The following is a 15,605-nucleotide window of genomic DNA, read 5'->3' as shown; positions in this document are numbered from 1 at the left end:
CTATCTATCTATCGCCCTCCCTCTATCTATGTATCACCCTCACTCTATCTATCTATCGCACTCACTCTATCTATCTATCGCACTGTATCGCATCACCACAGCATCACTCAGCACCACCACAGCATCACTCAGGGGCACCACAACATCACTATGCACTACCACAGCATCACTGAACGCCAAAGCATCACTCGTCGCCACCACAACATCACTCAGCGCCACCACAGCATCAATCTGCAACCATTCAACAACACCTGGTTCAAATATGTTCTCTCAAAGTTTTAAACTTTATTACAAAATGTCACAAAAAGATGATAATATTTCACTTCTGCTCCGTCACAATAAAATACATTGAATATAATCTTCACAAAAGTTATTTACAAAACTTTAAGCTATTGCCATTATAAATCACAATAACTTTTATTTAAGTATTAATTATTTAAAAAAATTAAAAGCCATTGTTATTTATAATATCAATACATCTAAGTCACGTAAATACAACACATATTGCATTACAAATGCTATAGTTGTCACATTTGCGAAAGTTATAACTATTGGCATTGTAAATGACAAAGCTACTACTTTCGCTATTTTCAAAACCAACACATAAATAAAATAATTGTCATTTACAATAACAGTAGCTCAAACTTTCCTAATGCGAGACCTATTGCATTGCAAATGCTTGTATTACTTATGTACTCCATGAGAGTTCATGTGTTTTCCAGTTGTCACCCTAGTGTGCTACACTCTTCCCTGTGCTCCATGTTGCTCTCTTGCCCATGTGCTTCTCTTCTACCACCCTCCAGGTTGCTTTCACCTTTGCCCCGTGTTTTTATCTCCCCCTTATGTGTCTGCCAGTACCCTCCTTATTGCTACCCCAATAAGTTCCTTTATTGCCCCTTTACCCACTCCTATTTTGTTTCATTTTAAGCTTCTTAGTTGAGGGCCAAACAGCAAATTGTTGCTGGCCTTTCCGTTTATAAAAAAAAAGCTTTTTACACTACTTCATTTTCATATTTTTTTATTTAAAAAACTAAATAGTCCCAGCATCACGTTCATGCGTCATGGCACATATGTGCACGTTCAAAACGACATGGCTGTGCTTATAAAATGATGCAGCCACGTCATTGCACCTTTTTTCTTTTGCTTATGTAGTACAGCATCAACATTTTTGCCGAAGTTGTACAGTAGGAACAAACAGAATTTGCAGAGCCCATCGGACTCAAAGGTGAGATCTATGTACTTTGGAAATGCTTGTTGCAAAAAAATGAAATATATATAAAAAATAAAAAAAGGAAACGCTTGTTGCTTATACCTACATACACGGTAAGTGCAATCCACTACAATTTGCAGAACAATTGTCTGTTTGTGACCACTACTTAGTCAGTAATCGTTTTGCTGTGCCAGTCCCCTGCTGTTTTGTAGAGCGCAGGGCATGCATACCCAAAACACACTTTTACTCCTCCTAGTTCCCTTAAACTGATGATTGCAATTGCAAAAACACTTTTCAAATACATAATCCTTTCGATAGATCTGGTGGGGTGGCAGCACAATATTTCTCCCTCTCCACCGGCCCCCAGCTTTATCCAGCCTGTCCACCGCTTTTTTTGTTGTGTTGTCTGAGCAAAGATTTACTCACTTGTTGCTGCATCCGAAAGCTGAATATTGGACATATGTCCACAGTGTGTGTTTTTCGTAAATATATGGTGAGAATGTTTTCTTCAATAAAGCTCAGAACCCTATCACTTGGAGGAAGCTAGGATAGGTTCATTTGTTGTACACAGTCAGGGGCGCAACTAGACCGGAACTTCGGGTGGGGTGGGGGTCTAGGACTCTCAGCCATGGCTTGCTCTAACACTGGTCGTGCATGGTGCTACAGTCTTTTTTGGAACCCCCTCTCCCATTTCTTCCTCCATTAATTCCCTCACTACCACTCACCAACAATGCTCCTCATCTCTAGGCAGGCACTTTAGCTCTCTGCGCTGTGTGGGTGACAGGAGTGCCCATGTGAGTGATGCGACAGAGGGAGAGTAGGGTGAGAGAAATAACTGCGTGAGTGAGGTGACCATATGAATTTGGGTGCAGATGTAGGTGCAGAGTGGGACGAAAGAAGGTATGGTTAGTGATGGGCTAGTTTGAGTGAGATTGCAGAGGGAGCATTGAGGGGGAAAGGTGAGTGAAGTCACATGAGCAGGGTGAGTAGTGTGCTTATGTGACTGCAGGGTTAAGTACAGGGTAAACCGCGCAAGAGCTTTGTGAGTGCAGAGTGATCACTGTGAGTGCAGCGTGAGCAGTGTGCACATGTGACCGGAGGGTAAGTGGAGGGAGAACGGTGGGAGTTCATGGCGAGTGGCATAAGTGCAGTGTGGTCACTGTGAGTGCAGGGTGATCGGGTGGAGTGAGTACATGGTGATCGCTGTTGATCGCTGTGAGTGCAGGGTGAGTGTGAAATTGAAGGGCAAGAATGAGGAGTGAGTTGTCTGAATGCAGGGTGCATTCCCAGAGATTTGAAGTAACTCAGCATGTTATTGAGGGCTGGCGTAGGGTTTCAGATATAAGTTAAACTATTGCTATTATGGCATTATTCAGCGTCCAGGGATCGAGGGTGGAGGAAATAAATATTGTGCTCATCCTGCAACAAACTTTCAGTCTTGTGATTAGGGTTGCCAACTCATTATATTGATGTCCCAGACGGTACAAAAATAAGCAGTCACCTAAAGCCTATTTTCAGCACTTATCTGTGCATACTTGAAACAGCAAATAGAATTGTGTTCTAGGGCTGTCTGAATGATCCATGACTGTTAATTAAAGGGAACAAAGATTGAAAAGTCACATTACAAATTAATATATACTATTTTATTTATAACCCTATTTAGTGTCAAGACAAGGCCTTTGCAGGTTCTTTAACCCCTTGCGTGCGGCCACGATTTTGCGCCTGTGCGGCACTTCTAAAGAGTGGGCGGGTTCATGACGGCCCCCAGCCGTCATCAGCACACGCCCACCGTGCTGCATGACGGACGGGGGCCGTCATCAGCATGCAAGGGGTTAACCAACAAATGGCTGGAATTTTTCTTTTAGTAACCCTAATTTATATTCCTCTTTATGAAATGCATTCTCACACTAGGGCAGTAAAACGTAAAATTCAAATGTAAGGAATAGGCAGAGAGAGGACCCGGGGGGGGGGGGGGGGGGGGGTACTGGAACCAGAAGAAAACCAACCTCGTTAACCAGCTCACAAAGGTATGTAAATATGCAAATGGTCTTGAAAAACCTGTGCAAAATTCGGGTGTGCCGGAGATAAGACTTCAGACAATGCCCAGCGAGCCCACAGCACCTAAACATGCAGCAGCCCGGGCTGAGACACTTGACGGGAGGGGGGGCTGAAGCCCTTTCAGCCCAATGAGCATTGCGCGGCTGTACACATTCATCACCGCTGGAATTGTACTACAGTACAGATTCAATTTATGTGACAATATCCGCTTAATTCTCTGGCATGGAAAAGGCTAATTATGTGGCATATTCAAGTAAATTAAATACACTTTTTAAGATAATAGTGCCAGATTACAAAGGTAAACTTACATTTTTGTGTAAGTTTCCCTTTTTCAGTATTTACAAAACTGCAATTTAATAGTAAGTTTACAACTGCAGAGACTCTGCAGTCGGGGCAGAGAATTCTGCTTAGAAAGATAGACCTGTTTTTACGTGTGGAGCTACTATTACATTTTAATATGGTTTTGCATTTATATGACAGATGCTTTAGAAACAATTTTTTTTAGAAAGAAACAACAATAATTCAGCAAGGAATTCAAAATATCACTTACAAATGTAAGTGCTGTTCCAAAAAACATTTTAATATTGAAGACACTAGATCTTAAAATTCAATATAAAATGTTTGGTTAAGGAATAGGCAAAAGTAAGGTCCATGTTTATTTTATACCCGGTATGTTTATTAACATTTCATAACTTGACATACAGCACTGTATCACACTGCAAGCAAATCTAGGAAACCAGAGAATAAGATAGTTCCCAGACATACTCAAGACAAAGCACAGACTTCCCCAAAGCAAACAGCCTCAGTGGGCAAGGGCTCCTAAAGAATTCAAGAGATTTACAATAAAATACCCGAATGACACCATACGAAAAGTGCACTATGGGTAGACCCGGTGTCATATTTACTTACCACAGTTTTCAATCACCAAAATCACCGACATTATTCATGCTCTACAACTTGATTGACAAAACAGAGATATTAGGAGAGGATACACTACAGACTCAATAGCTACAAAAACAACATGTACACGATCCAGTAAAGCAATGGAAACCTGAAAAAATTGAGAGTTTTACAATAACCTTAAGCAGCAAAAAGGGGACAATCCGTGTTTCCACTAAATCAGGGAAGGGGCAAGGTTAGAGAAGAAGGTAGACCAGAGAATACCAAATCACCAGCTATGTAGACGCTTAGAAGAGTCGACAAACAGGTCAGCAAAACTTACCCTCATCTACAGACCACGAGACTGATACCACATGGCAAAATGACAGAGAGCAATCAATCAGAGCAGTTAGGAGAGTGCAAGTGAGCATGTGAAATTAAGTACTTTACAACTACAAATCAGCTTTCAGTCTCATGAGGGAAGACAATATGTATCCTTAAAGATAGTTTTGTAGCATTGACATTGTGAGAAAGTGCCTTTTTTGGGTGGTCATTCCTATTTTTGGCTGACTGAGCTTGCTGGTTTTTAAACATTGGGCTTCATTTATGTGCTTCTCAGTGCGCACTCCTTGCGACATTCCTGATGCGTCATATTTACAGTATGACGCATCATGTCGCAAGGGATTACAGATACGTCAGTATTTCTGACGTATCTGTAAGCGCAAAAGTGACGCATTGCTGGAGTGTGTCAGAAAAGTGACGCAACTCCAGCAATGCATCCTTTCACATGGGGCAAGCCCCATGTGAAAGGGCCTGCGTCAGTCTTACGCCTGCTGTGAGGCAGGCGCAAGATTTTGACGCAACGGCGTCCTAAAAGTGATGCAGTGAAATCTCATAGATTTCACTGCGTCACTTCTATGACCCTTCGTTGCGTCAATATGCCCACCTTGCATACATTATACCTGGCGCAGGTATAATGTGGCGCAGGGGTTTACAAAGTGACACATCTACCTAGATGCGTCACTTTGTAAATATGGCGCAACAAGGCGCATTTTTTACGACACTGGTGTGTCACACTTTACAGTGAACCCATAGTATATAGTGCGGGAAAATACACCTGTGCAATGGAAAGTTACATGTCACCTGTGGACTGCAGCACATGTGGTCTTGAGGCTGCAATATCTTTGCTAAGCATATTATGAGTTTCCTCTCCACCACAGTTTTCATGGTGGTGAGGCCACCATGAAAACAGTGGCAGAGAGGAAACAAAGGGGCCCTGCTGGGCCCTCTGTTGCTTCAGGGCCATTGGTGGCATGCAGGATGTGCCCCCATGTTTTTATGCACTGCAGTTACTGCACCAGCCGTGCAGGAACTGCCTTTGATGCCCTCATTGCAGTGTCTTTTTCAAAGGCACTGCTGTGAGATCGCCAAAGAACCGCCCACCAGAGACTAAAAAAGTTGTATTCCAGCAGGTGTCGTCAGTACGGCTTTGATGGTCTTCGAGCAGGGCGGAGTTGAGGCAGCCCCGCTCCAAGACCGCCAAAGGCGTAATTAGACCCTAAGTCAGAAGGTAGAAATCTTGAACAGGAAAAGGTGTTAACGCGGCGGTACTCAAAGTACGGCCCGCGGCCCGCCAGGTAATTCCATGCGGCCCCCTTGGAAATCAGCAGGCACAGAATCTGCACCATTCCTGCCTGTTGTAATTCCTCGGGGTAGCATTTGCCCGGAAGAGCATGAAAGGGGCATGCGATGACAACTAGTGTCTCGCATGCTCACCCATAGCCCTACGCGCTCACCTGCCTTTCTGGCTTCACTTGCTCGCCCTGCCACTGAGTACCTTGGCTGTGTTACTTGTACGTGCTGCTCACAAACAGTGTGGCCTCTTTAATCTCTCAATTGGTGCCACTGAAACAGAGCTGTCTCTGTAGTTAAATGTATGTTTTTAAGGACCCGGGCTAGGGTTTCAGCCGAGCCCGGACTTTTCTTCCTCATGGTCTCAGAGCAGACACGTAGTGTAAACAGAATAAATAAAATAAGGATCCAGCAAAGTCCTCACATGGATCTGTGGGTTGCGCCTAGCCTTTTGTTTCATGGCATGGCTTCACTTTAGGTACATGGGATGTTACAGGCTCTCGGTTCACAACATTGGTACTACGGAGAGTTTACAGGTGAAATTGGGGGAGATGCAGTTTATACACAAAGTTATATGCCTCGGAAGCAGCCCAGCAGGATAATCGTGTATACATCCCAGCATCCTCATTTTATTAAATTGCGTGATTCTGAGTGGAACATTTATGTGCCTGTGTTGCGAAAATATTTCTAACATTTTTTACAGGCAATTCAGCTTGCTTTGTGCATTGCTTTAGAAAGTGTATTACTTTTTAGTCATCCAACAGTACCCGTCTGAGTCGTGTCACAGATGTAACATCAGGTCTTTTATGCTGCAGAATTGAACAGCAAATAGTTATTGGTTTTGGCACACACTAGGTATAGAATAAAAAGCAAGATCCTTTGGACTAAATTATAGCACCACACGTCATTCAGTCTGCATGCTACATTCAAACCTAACTTCACACCTTACTCACCCATGCTGAGGAAGATTGAACCATAAATGACCGGAAAAATGACCATATGAACACATTTATGCAAAAATACAAATTAATTTATTAATCATAAAAATTCACGGATAAAATGGAACAAACAATTCATTGACATCATCCCTCGCAATGTATATAGACAACAATGTTTTGTACAGTCCAGTTACATAGAGCAAAAATAATAAAAAGAGAGTAAAACTGACATAGACAAACAAAATATGTCTTTGAAGTTAACACATCCGTAGTATAGCAATGCCTAGGGTGGGGAACCTGGTATTTTGTAGTTAGTACTCATAAACCACCGCCTGTGTTAACGGATTGTGTAATGAATTGGGTGTCAACGCGTTTTGATGGGTAAACTATATCTCCATCTTTCTCAAGACCAGACTCTCTTTAATTTAAAAGCTTGTGAAATGACCCATAACAAAACTATTTTTGGTTGTGAATCACGCGATACATACTATGATCGAATGTTTATCCTACTTTTCAGGGAAGGCCTCCCGGGGTCACTTAGGATTGCCCTGAAGTAAATCTTCGATTTATTTAATCGTATATATTCCGGTGGATTTATGGTAGCCAATGTATGTGGTATCAATCCAGCCACGATAAAGAAATATATATTTTTTTTTTGTTTTCACCCCTTTAAATAAGGCAGTTATAATAAGAGGATTAACTCAGGGCTTCCTTAGGTCATGCCACAATTCCTGCTGGGGTTGTTTCAAGGATAAATATCTTCTTATATGCCCGTTTATAATTGGGGTCTGAAATCTTCAAGGGATTCACGCTCCCGCGTGGAGTCACTCGGTGGAATGACAAAAGAGTATCCAGAATTGAACAGCAAATAGTTATTGGTTTTAGCACACATTAGGTAGAGTCAGAGCTGAGGGGACAGGGGCACAGTGTGAACATAGAGGTGAATGGGCAGAGGCAGATTGAAACAGTAGAGGTAAAGGGAAGGGGCAGAGAAAGGAGAAACAGAGGGACTGGCAGACTTCGTATGAGTAAAGCATAAAAGCAGAATGAGAAGGTATGGAAAGGTTAGGGGTTAACAAAAGAGAACAAGGGAGTAGGAGCAATGTCAAATATGAGCGCAGAGTAAGGGTATTGCAGGTTATGAGGAGTGTGAGGGGGCAGGAGCAGAGTAAGGACAGGAAGAGTGGTCTGCTTTACACGTAAGGACTATATTGAGTGATATATATGAAAGGTGAGTGCTATGTCAAGTACATGGGCAAGGAAATAGTGAAGAGTATGACACAATAATGGAAGCAACAGCTATGAGCTAGCAGCAAAGTGAGGGGAAGCAGTGATGGTATAAAGCAGATCTACAGGAAGCACCAAGGGACCGGCTTATCAGTAGAGTAAACCTTCAGTAGAGTGAAGGCGTACAGGCACAATGAGTGGGTAGGTGCGGAGTGATGCAGAAGTGCGTTAGCGTGCACTGAGAGGTTAGGAGTAGGATGAGGTGTTAGAGCACAATGAGAGGGTAGGCAGTTTGATAGGGTAGAGGAGGGTGAGAGAAATATTGATGAATAAAGTAGACAAGTGCGGAACCAAAAAGGTGTGGCCAGATAGTGGTAGAGTGTGATGGAGGGAGAACAGGAGCAGTATTAAAAAGTCAAGGTGTGGAGAGAGTGAACGCAGTATGAGAAGTTGAGGCTAGAGTAGGTGCAAAAGTACAGGCTAAGAGCATAGTAAAATAGAGGTGCCAGAAAATTAGTATAAGCAGAGTGAAGAGGGGTAGAATAATGAGGTTGGAATGTCAGACAGAGGAAGCTAATGAGCTGAGCAGAAAGGTACTGGGAGCAGATTGAGATGATAGTAATAAAAAGCGGGGTAGGGACAGTGTGAGAGGCATTTATGAGATAAGGTAAGAACCAAGGGTAGGGGGAGGTATAATGAGTGTAAAATAATAGGAGAAGAGTAAAGTTGTGACAGAGAGCTACAGTGTGGGACGGGTCAAGAAAAAAGTGAATTGTTACTGCCAAAGTGGTGGGTAGAGGTAGGATGAGGGGGTAAAGTAGAGGAATTTGGCAAGCGTGAAACAGTCATAAAGAGAGGTCCGAGTTAGAGTGCAGGGTCAGAGTGAATGCATAGGATGACAGAAGACCCTATGAGCAGAGTCACTGAGTGTAGAACTCAGGGAAGATTAGTAGTAGATGTGCTCACTGATACATGCATTATTATGAAATGACATGCACCTACCTAAGATGTTAGCCATTTCAGAGATGACTCTACAATACCTCTGCTGCACTGTTGGACAAGCTCATTGACTAGGGGAAGGCAGCATGAGACGGCAGCAGGTCTCTTTCGACCAGCATCCCGGTCATTGTGCCATTGTAAATGTGCATTACAGCCTGAGTACATGAATGCATGTATTGTGTGGGCCCATGCATGCACATTACAGCATGGGATCATTTATACATGTACTGTCTATGTCCATTAAGAATATGGCAGCCTGGTGTCACTGATGCTTGTATTGCCTGGCGTTACATACATGTGGTAAGTTTCATGAGCTTAGGCATGCACAGCGAGCTGGACAGAGCACAGGAACCTATCTCTGCCAATGCACTTTGCATGTACGCTTCTGAGTTTTGCAGGATGAACTTGGGGCTTGGTAATGTAAACTCTAAACAGGGCCATTAAGGGTTGCTTGGAGCGAGTTTAAGAGGCATAGGGGTTTGAGTTGTGTCTTCTGAGAGACAAATGAAGGATGTGTCCAATTGTCTGCGCAACTGAAGGCCTAAGAGCAGAAAACTGGGTACTTCTCAAAGCAAGGCAAAGATGGAAAACTAAGGTCAGAAACACACAGATCCCAGTAAAAATAAAAAATATTTACAGTGTTTATTTGGGGGTACATACATACATACATACATATATCACATTTCAAAATACAGCGTTGTCTAGTAATGTTTTGAAAAGGGGGTGAGTTTTTTTACCCCTGTAGCCCCGCCCCCAGTGATACCACCCCTCCCACCACCCCCATCGCGCAGGCCCATCTGTGTGGCTCTCGGCCACAAGCCAGACTGAAATTTTGGCTCTGAGAAAAAGTTTGTGAGTACCCAAGTGTTAAAGGTATCCACTTAATGCGAGGACTTCCAAGACTGCAAAATTTGAATCTCTCCTGCTTAGAGTGCTTCCCGCAAGTCCTCTTTCAGCGGCTATCCATTTTAAGAGGACTTTGATTGATACAGCCTGCAATGTTGCCCCACTGAAGGATATCACCTTCCATTTCAAAGACTAAGACAGAAAGTAAAATCTTTGATTTGGAAGACCTCCTTGGTTTATCCGACCGGCACTACTGCGCAGAGGGCCTGAAATCGTGTGTTGATTCCGGTCAACAATAAGAAGTGACTACTACATGGTGCTTTTTGCCTAAACTTTAACATTCATCTCTCAGGTTTCCCTCATTAGATTGTTGCTGTTTTGGTGTAATTTTGCTCATCAGATGTTTCTCTATTTTTATGAATTGGTTTTCGGATTGTTATTGTATGACTTTTTAAATACTTTGTTGCTGCTAAATACTTTTCGCATTTTCGTAGGTTACAAATTACTGAAACTGTGTTTCACAATGACAAGGTGGTGGCAATTAATAACCCACTTTCTTACACACATCTTATAGATTCAAATTCTATTTCAATATTACCCTAAGCAAGCAGAGAATCCTATTGTACAAAATATAGAAAACACGAATAGCCATCAATTAAGACCAATCATTGGATCACCTGTATTCCTATACTGGCTCACACACCAGGCACCTTCTATGCACATACTTCCAAGAGGCAGGGTGGGTTGCTTGTGATTCTATAAAATATACTAGTGCTGGAAAATTATACGTACTTGTAAGTTGTTAGAAATGGGATCCCTGGCTGGCCAGGGCTTTCGCCAAAGTCAGTCAGAGACCACCACTCCCAAGTCAGGGCAAGGGAGTTACACGCCAAGATAACCCCTACTCGCCCTCTAGGTAACGTGGCGCGAGCAGCAAGGCTAAACTTGGAGGCGATATGAGTTAAGTATTTGCGCACGCACCCCAGCAACAACACCCAAGGCCCACCACAAAGGAAACTCCACACAAGGGTATATATAAAAATAGCCTTTGTATTCCAATAAACATACATTAGATAAAACACACACTTTACATTGTGCCAGAGGCACGGGCAGAATTTACAAGGGATATTTACAAGACAGGGCCACCTGGACCACTGTCAGGAATCAGCACTTTTAGAACACAATACTTGTAGGCCTAGAACTTAAACATAGAGCCTAACGGACAGTACCTCCCGACCTGGTTGCAGGGATAATGCGAGTGACCTTCTTAGTAAACTTGAGCGGGTGGCCCAGCGAAGCGGCACGACTCAGGGGAGAGTGGTGCGGCTCGAGGCTTGAGCAGGCCACCGGCAAGGTACAAGCGTTTCTCTGGGGCGACCAATGTGTGCGGCTCAGAAGAGGAGGGGAAGGCAGGATGCAGGCGACCCAGCGAAGCGGCGCGGCTCAGGGGAGAGCGGTGCTGCTCGAGGCTTGGACGGGCTGCCACGCACGAGCTGCCGAGGGGAATGAGCGAGGCACGTTTCAGCGAGGCCCCAGGGGCCCAAGAGAGATCAGACAAGTCCCAGCAATTTGTCAGGGCAGGCACAATAGAGTCCACTGGCCCTGGGACTCTGGTCAGGGGGAGAGCTCAGTATCAAGCCCTTGGAATATCACTTAGCACATAACAGAAAATCACTGTAGCACAAAACAAGTAACTACTGGTAATCAGGTAAGTACTCCCTACGCAATCCTAACCACCTTAGGAACAGGTCACGCAGGGAACCAGGACCTCACTAGCACCACCTGTACTAGCAAGAACAACCAACTAAATATCACCATACATTTAGGGGTATAGACCTGGGGACAAAACACATGATGTATCAACAACACATTCAGCGGTGTAGGGAACACATGACGCATCAACACACGTTCAGAGGTGTAAGGAGCAAGGCACATGATGCATCAACAACACATTCAGCGGTGCAGGACAACACAATAGAGCAAAAATCACATTAGCCACCACCTGTGGCAGTCCCTAGGCCAACTGGCCTCTCTAGGGCTAGGACGCCCTGTGTTCAAAGTCAGGGTCCTAAACGTGGCAGTTGCCCACAAAGTCTGGGCAACTGGGGAGCAATGCTGGTGGGGACATCGTTGGAGCCTCTCAGGCTCTGAACAAACCAACTGGCCCCTTTGAGCCTCGCTGGGCTCTTTGCACAAAAAGAATGTCCCTCTGAGCCTCTCTCAGGCTCTCCAACAGGAATTCCGCCTCACTAGGCAGGGGGGTCCCTCACGGGGGACCCAGGAACACTTAGGGCGCCTGGTGCCCCTCTCAGGGCTGTGAGCCTCTCAGGACTCAACAAACACATGCCACCTGGGATCGGGGAGCCTCAACAGGCTCCGGCAGCAACTGCGGCGTGGTGGGATCCCCCTCCCTCTGGGGGACCCAACTCGAACTTGGCCCCACGAGCCTCGGAGCTCGAAATCACAATGCACCAGCGGGGGGGGGGGGGGGGGGGGGGGGAGGATGGGGAGGGCGGCTCCTCTCTCTGGCTGCGGCGTTGCTGGCGGCCCCGGGGCCCTCCCTCACTCCTGGGAGCCCCGGGCCGCAGGGATTCAGCCGGCTTTTTGGTTCCTGTTTCCCGGCTGCGGCGGGCAGCCAATCGGTGCGCGGCGGCAGGCGGGACTTCCCTCCACAACCGGAAGTCCCGCCCCGCGTCAGGCACCGTAGTGCCTGGCTTCCTGTTTTGCGGCGCTCGGGCCGCGGCAGTGAATCTCAGGGGCATTTCAGAGGGGTGGCACCCTCGAGATGAAATAATACGGAATCAAGCGAGGTAGGCACTCGCTGGGGGTCAGGGACCCCTCACAGAACGGGAAAATGCCGGGTGGGCACCGGCTCGAATGAACAGCGCTCCCAAGCGCTGTGGGCAGAAATACAGCGCTTCCAGCGCTATATGCAGGATAAAGCGCTCCCAAGCGCTAGGAAAGAAATACAGCGCTCCCAGCGCTATGAAGGCACAAAAAGCAACAAGTCCTTCAGTATTCCAGCATCTCAGCAGTCCAGGGGCTGGGCAGGGCTCAGGGAGGCAAGCCTTCCCCTGAGCCCCAGCATCAGCACGCCCCTGGCAAGATTCAAGGTGGGAACAAGAACATTTTCATGGGGTCACAGCCCCTCTTTTATACACCTTTTCCCTTTGTCTTTAGGTGCAGGGTGGGGGGAGAACCAGTCGCAGCTGGTTTTGGAGTACCCTTGATGGCTCAACCACCCCTTTCATTCAACAGGCAGGCTAGGGTCATCAGTCGCACCACAGGAGGCGGAGCCAGCATTGTGTGGGGGAAACCCAGCCTCATTCAGGACACAGGCGCAGCCCCTCCCTCACATCAGCATGCTAATCTCTCCATTCACCACTGGGGCAGACCCACACAGACTCCTGGAGCCTGGCATCCCAGCCAGCTCCAGCCAATCACACGCCAGGCATATTTTACACTAATATGCCAACTCCTAGAAGTGGCGCTTCCGCACAAGACACATACACGCCGCACATACCGTTGCGCAGCATTTACTCTCACGAGTTCGCACATACCAAACTTAAGCATGCACGCCTCACGCATCAGGAACTACCAGGGACACAGACATTCCCCATGCATTCCTATGGGAGAGCAGGCCAATCTCACACACGCACTCAGGGAGCGCACGCACTTTACACTGCGCCACAGTGTCAAAGTGCGCAAAGACCAGAAATCACTATCACTGGGTCACAAACCCAAAGCAAAAAGTTCAGGGGTGAACCTGCCAGAAGGCCCAAGTCCAACATAAGTAATTTAGTTTTTCTGAATTTCATTTTTTAAAGATTGGGTGGTGCTTCTATAACCCCATAAGGGGGTTTCCATGAAGCTCCCTTGCCAATTTCCAACAAAGGTGTGTTAGTCATGACGCTGGGATTCTGGCTTCCTTTGAATCTAGGGAGTTAAATAATTAATTAAACTTGTATTAATTTTAATTAAATGTAAAGTTATGTCCATTTTTGTGTACCTGCATATTTCACTTTTGATATGCAGTTGTTCTGTATTTGGGTAAATAATGTCCATTTGGGCACCTACATCTTTGCCTTTTGGTATGCAGTTGTAATGCATTCTTCCAGCCATCTGGTAATTTCAGAATTTCATGTTCCGTCTATGCAGACTATAGGCAAAGAATGGCTAGATAGTTGACTTAAGAGACCTGATCTTATCACTGTAACAGCTAAGAGCCCTCTGAACTGTGAGCACGTGTAGTGCTCTCTGCTTCACTTATTGGTTGTCAAGAGAGTTGGCAACAGAAAGACATTTTCCTGGTGAGATATTAGAGATCCACAGAATGCCTGGGTGAAAAGGGAAAAACACTGGCCTTATAACAACCACACATCATTGTGCTATGGGAGCTGTGGGCTTGATCAGTGGGAACATTGTTAACACTGCTTTCAGGAAATCCTTGACCTGACGGTTTATTCTTGTGTAGGGATGAGTACTCTTGGTTGTCAATGCATGACGATACCCCAGTCCCCAACATCATATTTTTTTTTTTTTTTTTTTTTCACAACCAATTTTATTGAGCAAATGATCATCACGAATGTGGCATCTCCATACACCAAAAACACCACCACAATATCAATATAGTAATTACATAGGCAGCAAGTGATAGAGCAGACTCAGAATAGGCTCAGTATAGAAATTCCCCCGCACCCTACCCTAACCCGCAACACTACCCCCCTCCCGCTCTAAACACCCCCCCCAACCCCCCCTACCACACGTGTATAGAAAGCAACATAGAGAACAAAAAAGAAGAAAATAAAAACAGGCGGGTGTAATGCCACCAGGGCTTTGCGTCTTCAGGCCAAGATTGTCTCTGCGATCAAATGTCTTCCTCCAGCTCCGCCGGGGGGTCCAAGGACAGACCACGGTAGTCGGCCCAACGCTTCCAGATTTTGTAGTGTTTGCGCGGGCATCCCCTCGCTTCAAAGATCGGCCTCTCCAGACCCATAAAATAATCCAGCCCAGCCTTCCATGCAGACAGGGGGGGAGCCCTCACTGACTTCCACGCCCGAGCCAGGTCCCGCTTAGCCACCACCAACCCCAAGAGCAACAAATGGCGCTTATAAACATTGCCTCCAATCCCTTCCATAATATGTAAAAGGCCCAGCCGGTGAGTACGGGGAAGGTCCCAGCCCAGAACCTCTGCCAGGCAACTCCACACACCCCTCCAGAACCCAGTCAGTCGGCCGCACGACCACACCGTGTGTACCAGGGAGCCGGGCACCGCCCCACAGCGCAGACATTCCGAGGATGCAATCAACCCAGCCTTCCACAATCGTTCACGCGTGTAATAAGCACGATGCAAATATTTGAATTGGATTAGCCGGAGCCGGACTGCAATGGCGGTTCCACGTGGGGATTCCAGCGCCTCCCTCCAATCGTCCTCATCCAGGGGGCCCACGTCCACCTCCCATGCCTCCCGAAGGGAGTGTAGGGTGGAGGAGCAGTGAATAACAAGCGTCTGGTAGATCCTAGAGACTTTCTTGTCCCCCAGGTCCCCCATAAACACTTTGGCCTCGACTGGGCTAAATTCCGGCAGGGAGTCGAGACCCGCGATGCTCGGGGCGAGGGCATGCCGCAATTGGAGGTAGCGGAAGAACTGGGACTGAGGCATTTGGAACTCTGTACGAAGCTCCTCGAAGGATTTGAGGGTGGTGCCGGATACGACCTGGCCCAGTTGTGCAATCCCGATGGCCTCCCAACCCTCAAACCCGGTCAGGGCCGCCAGCTCCGGGAGCTGACCATTATGCCAAAGCGGCGTCTCAGCT

At 46.2% G+C, this 15,605-nt stretch overlaps 1 protein-coding gene across 2 annotated transcripts in view; it reads left to right on the top strand.

The window, feature by feature from the left end:
• The window catches only part of HIGD1B (HIG1 hypoxia inducible domain family member 1B), a 132,755-nt gene that overhangs the window by 92,119 nt on the left and 25,031 nt on the right, over window positions 1-15,605 (top strand). Inside the window, exon 2 of one of the 2 annotated variants that reach the window (XM_086923884.1) lies at window positions 1,153-1,225. The exons of the other annotated variant lie outside the window; for it this stretch is intronic. Within the exon in view, the coding sequence (XP_086780010.1) occupies window positions 1,153-1,225 (73 nt within the window). The remainder of the gene's footprint in view (window positions 1-1,152; window positions 1,226-15,605) is intronic. 2 annotated transcript variants of the gene reach the window in all.

Source organism: Lissotriton vulgaris, chromosome 5, assembly GCF_964263255.1.
Source record: "Lissotriton vulgaris chromosome 5, aLisVul1.2, whole genome shotgun sequence".
Lineage (NCBI taxonomy): Eukaryota > Metazoa > Chordata > Amphibia > Caudata > Salamandridae > Lissotriton > Lissotriton vulgaris.
This window is presented reverse-complemented; position numbering and strand designations above follow the sequence as displayed.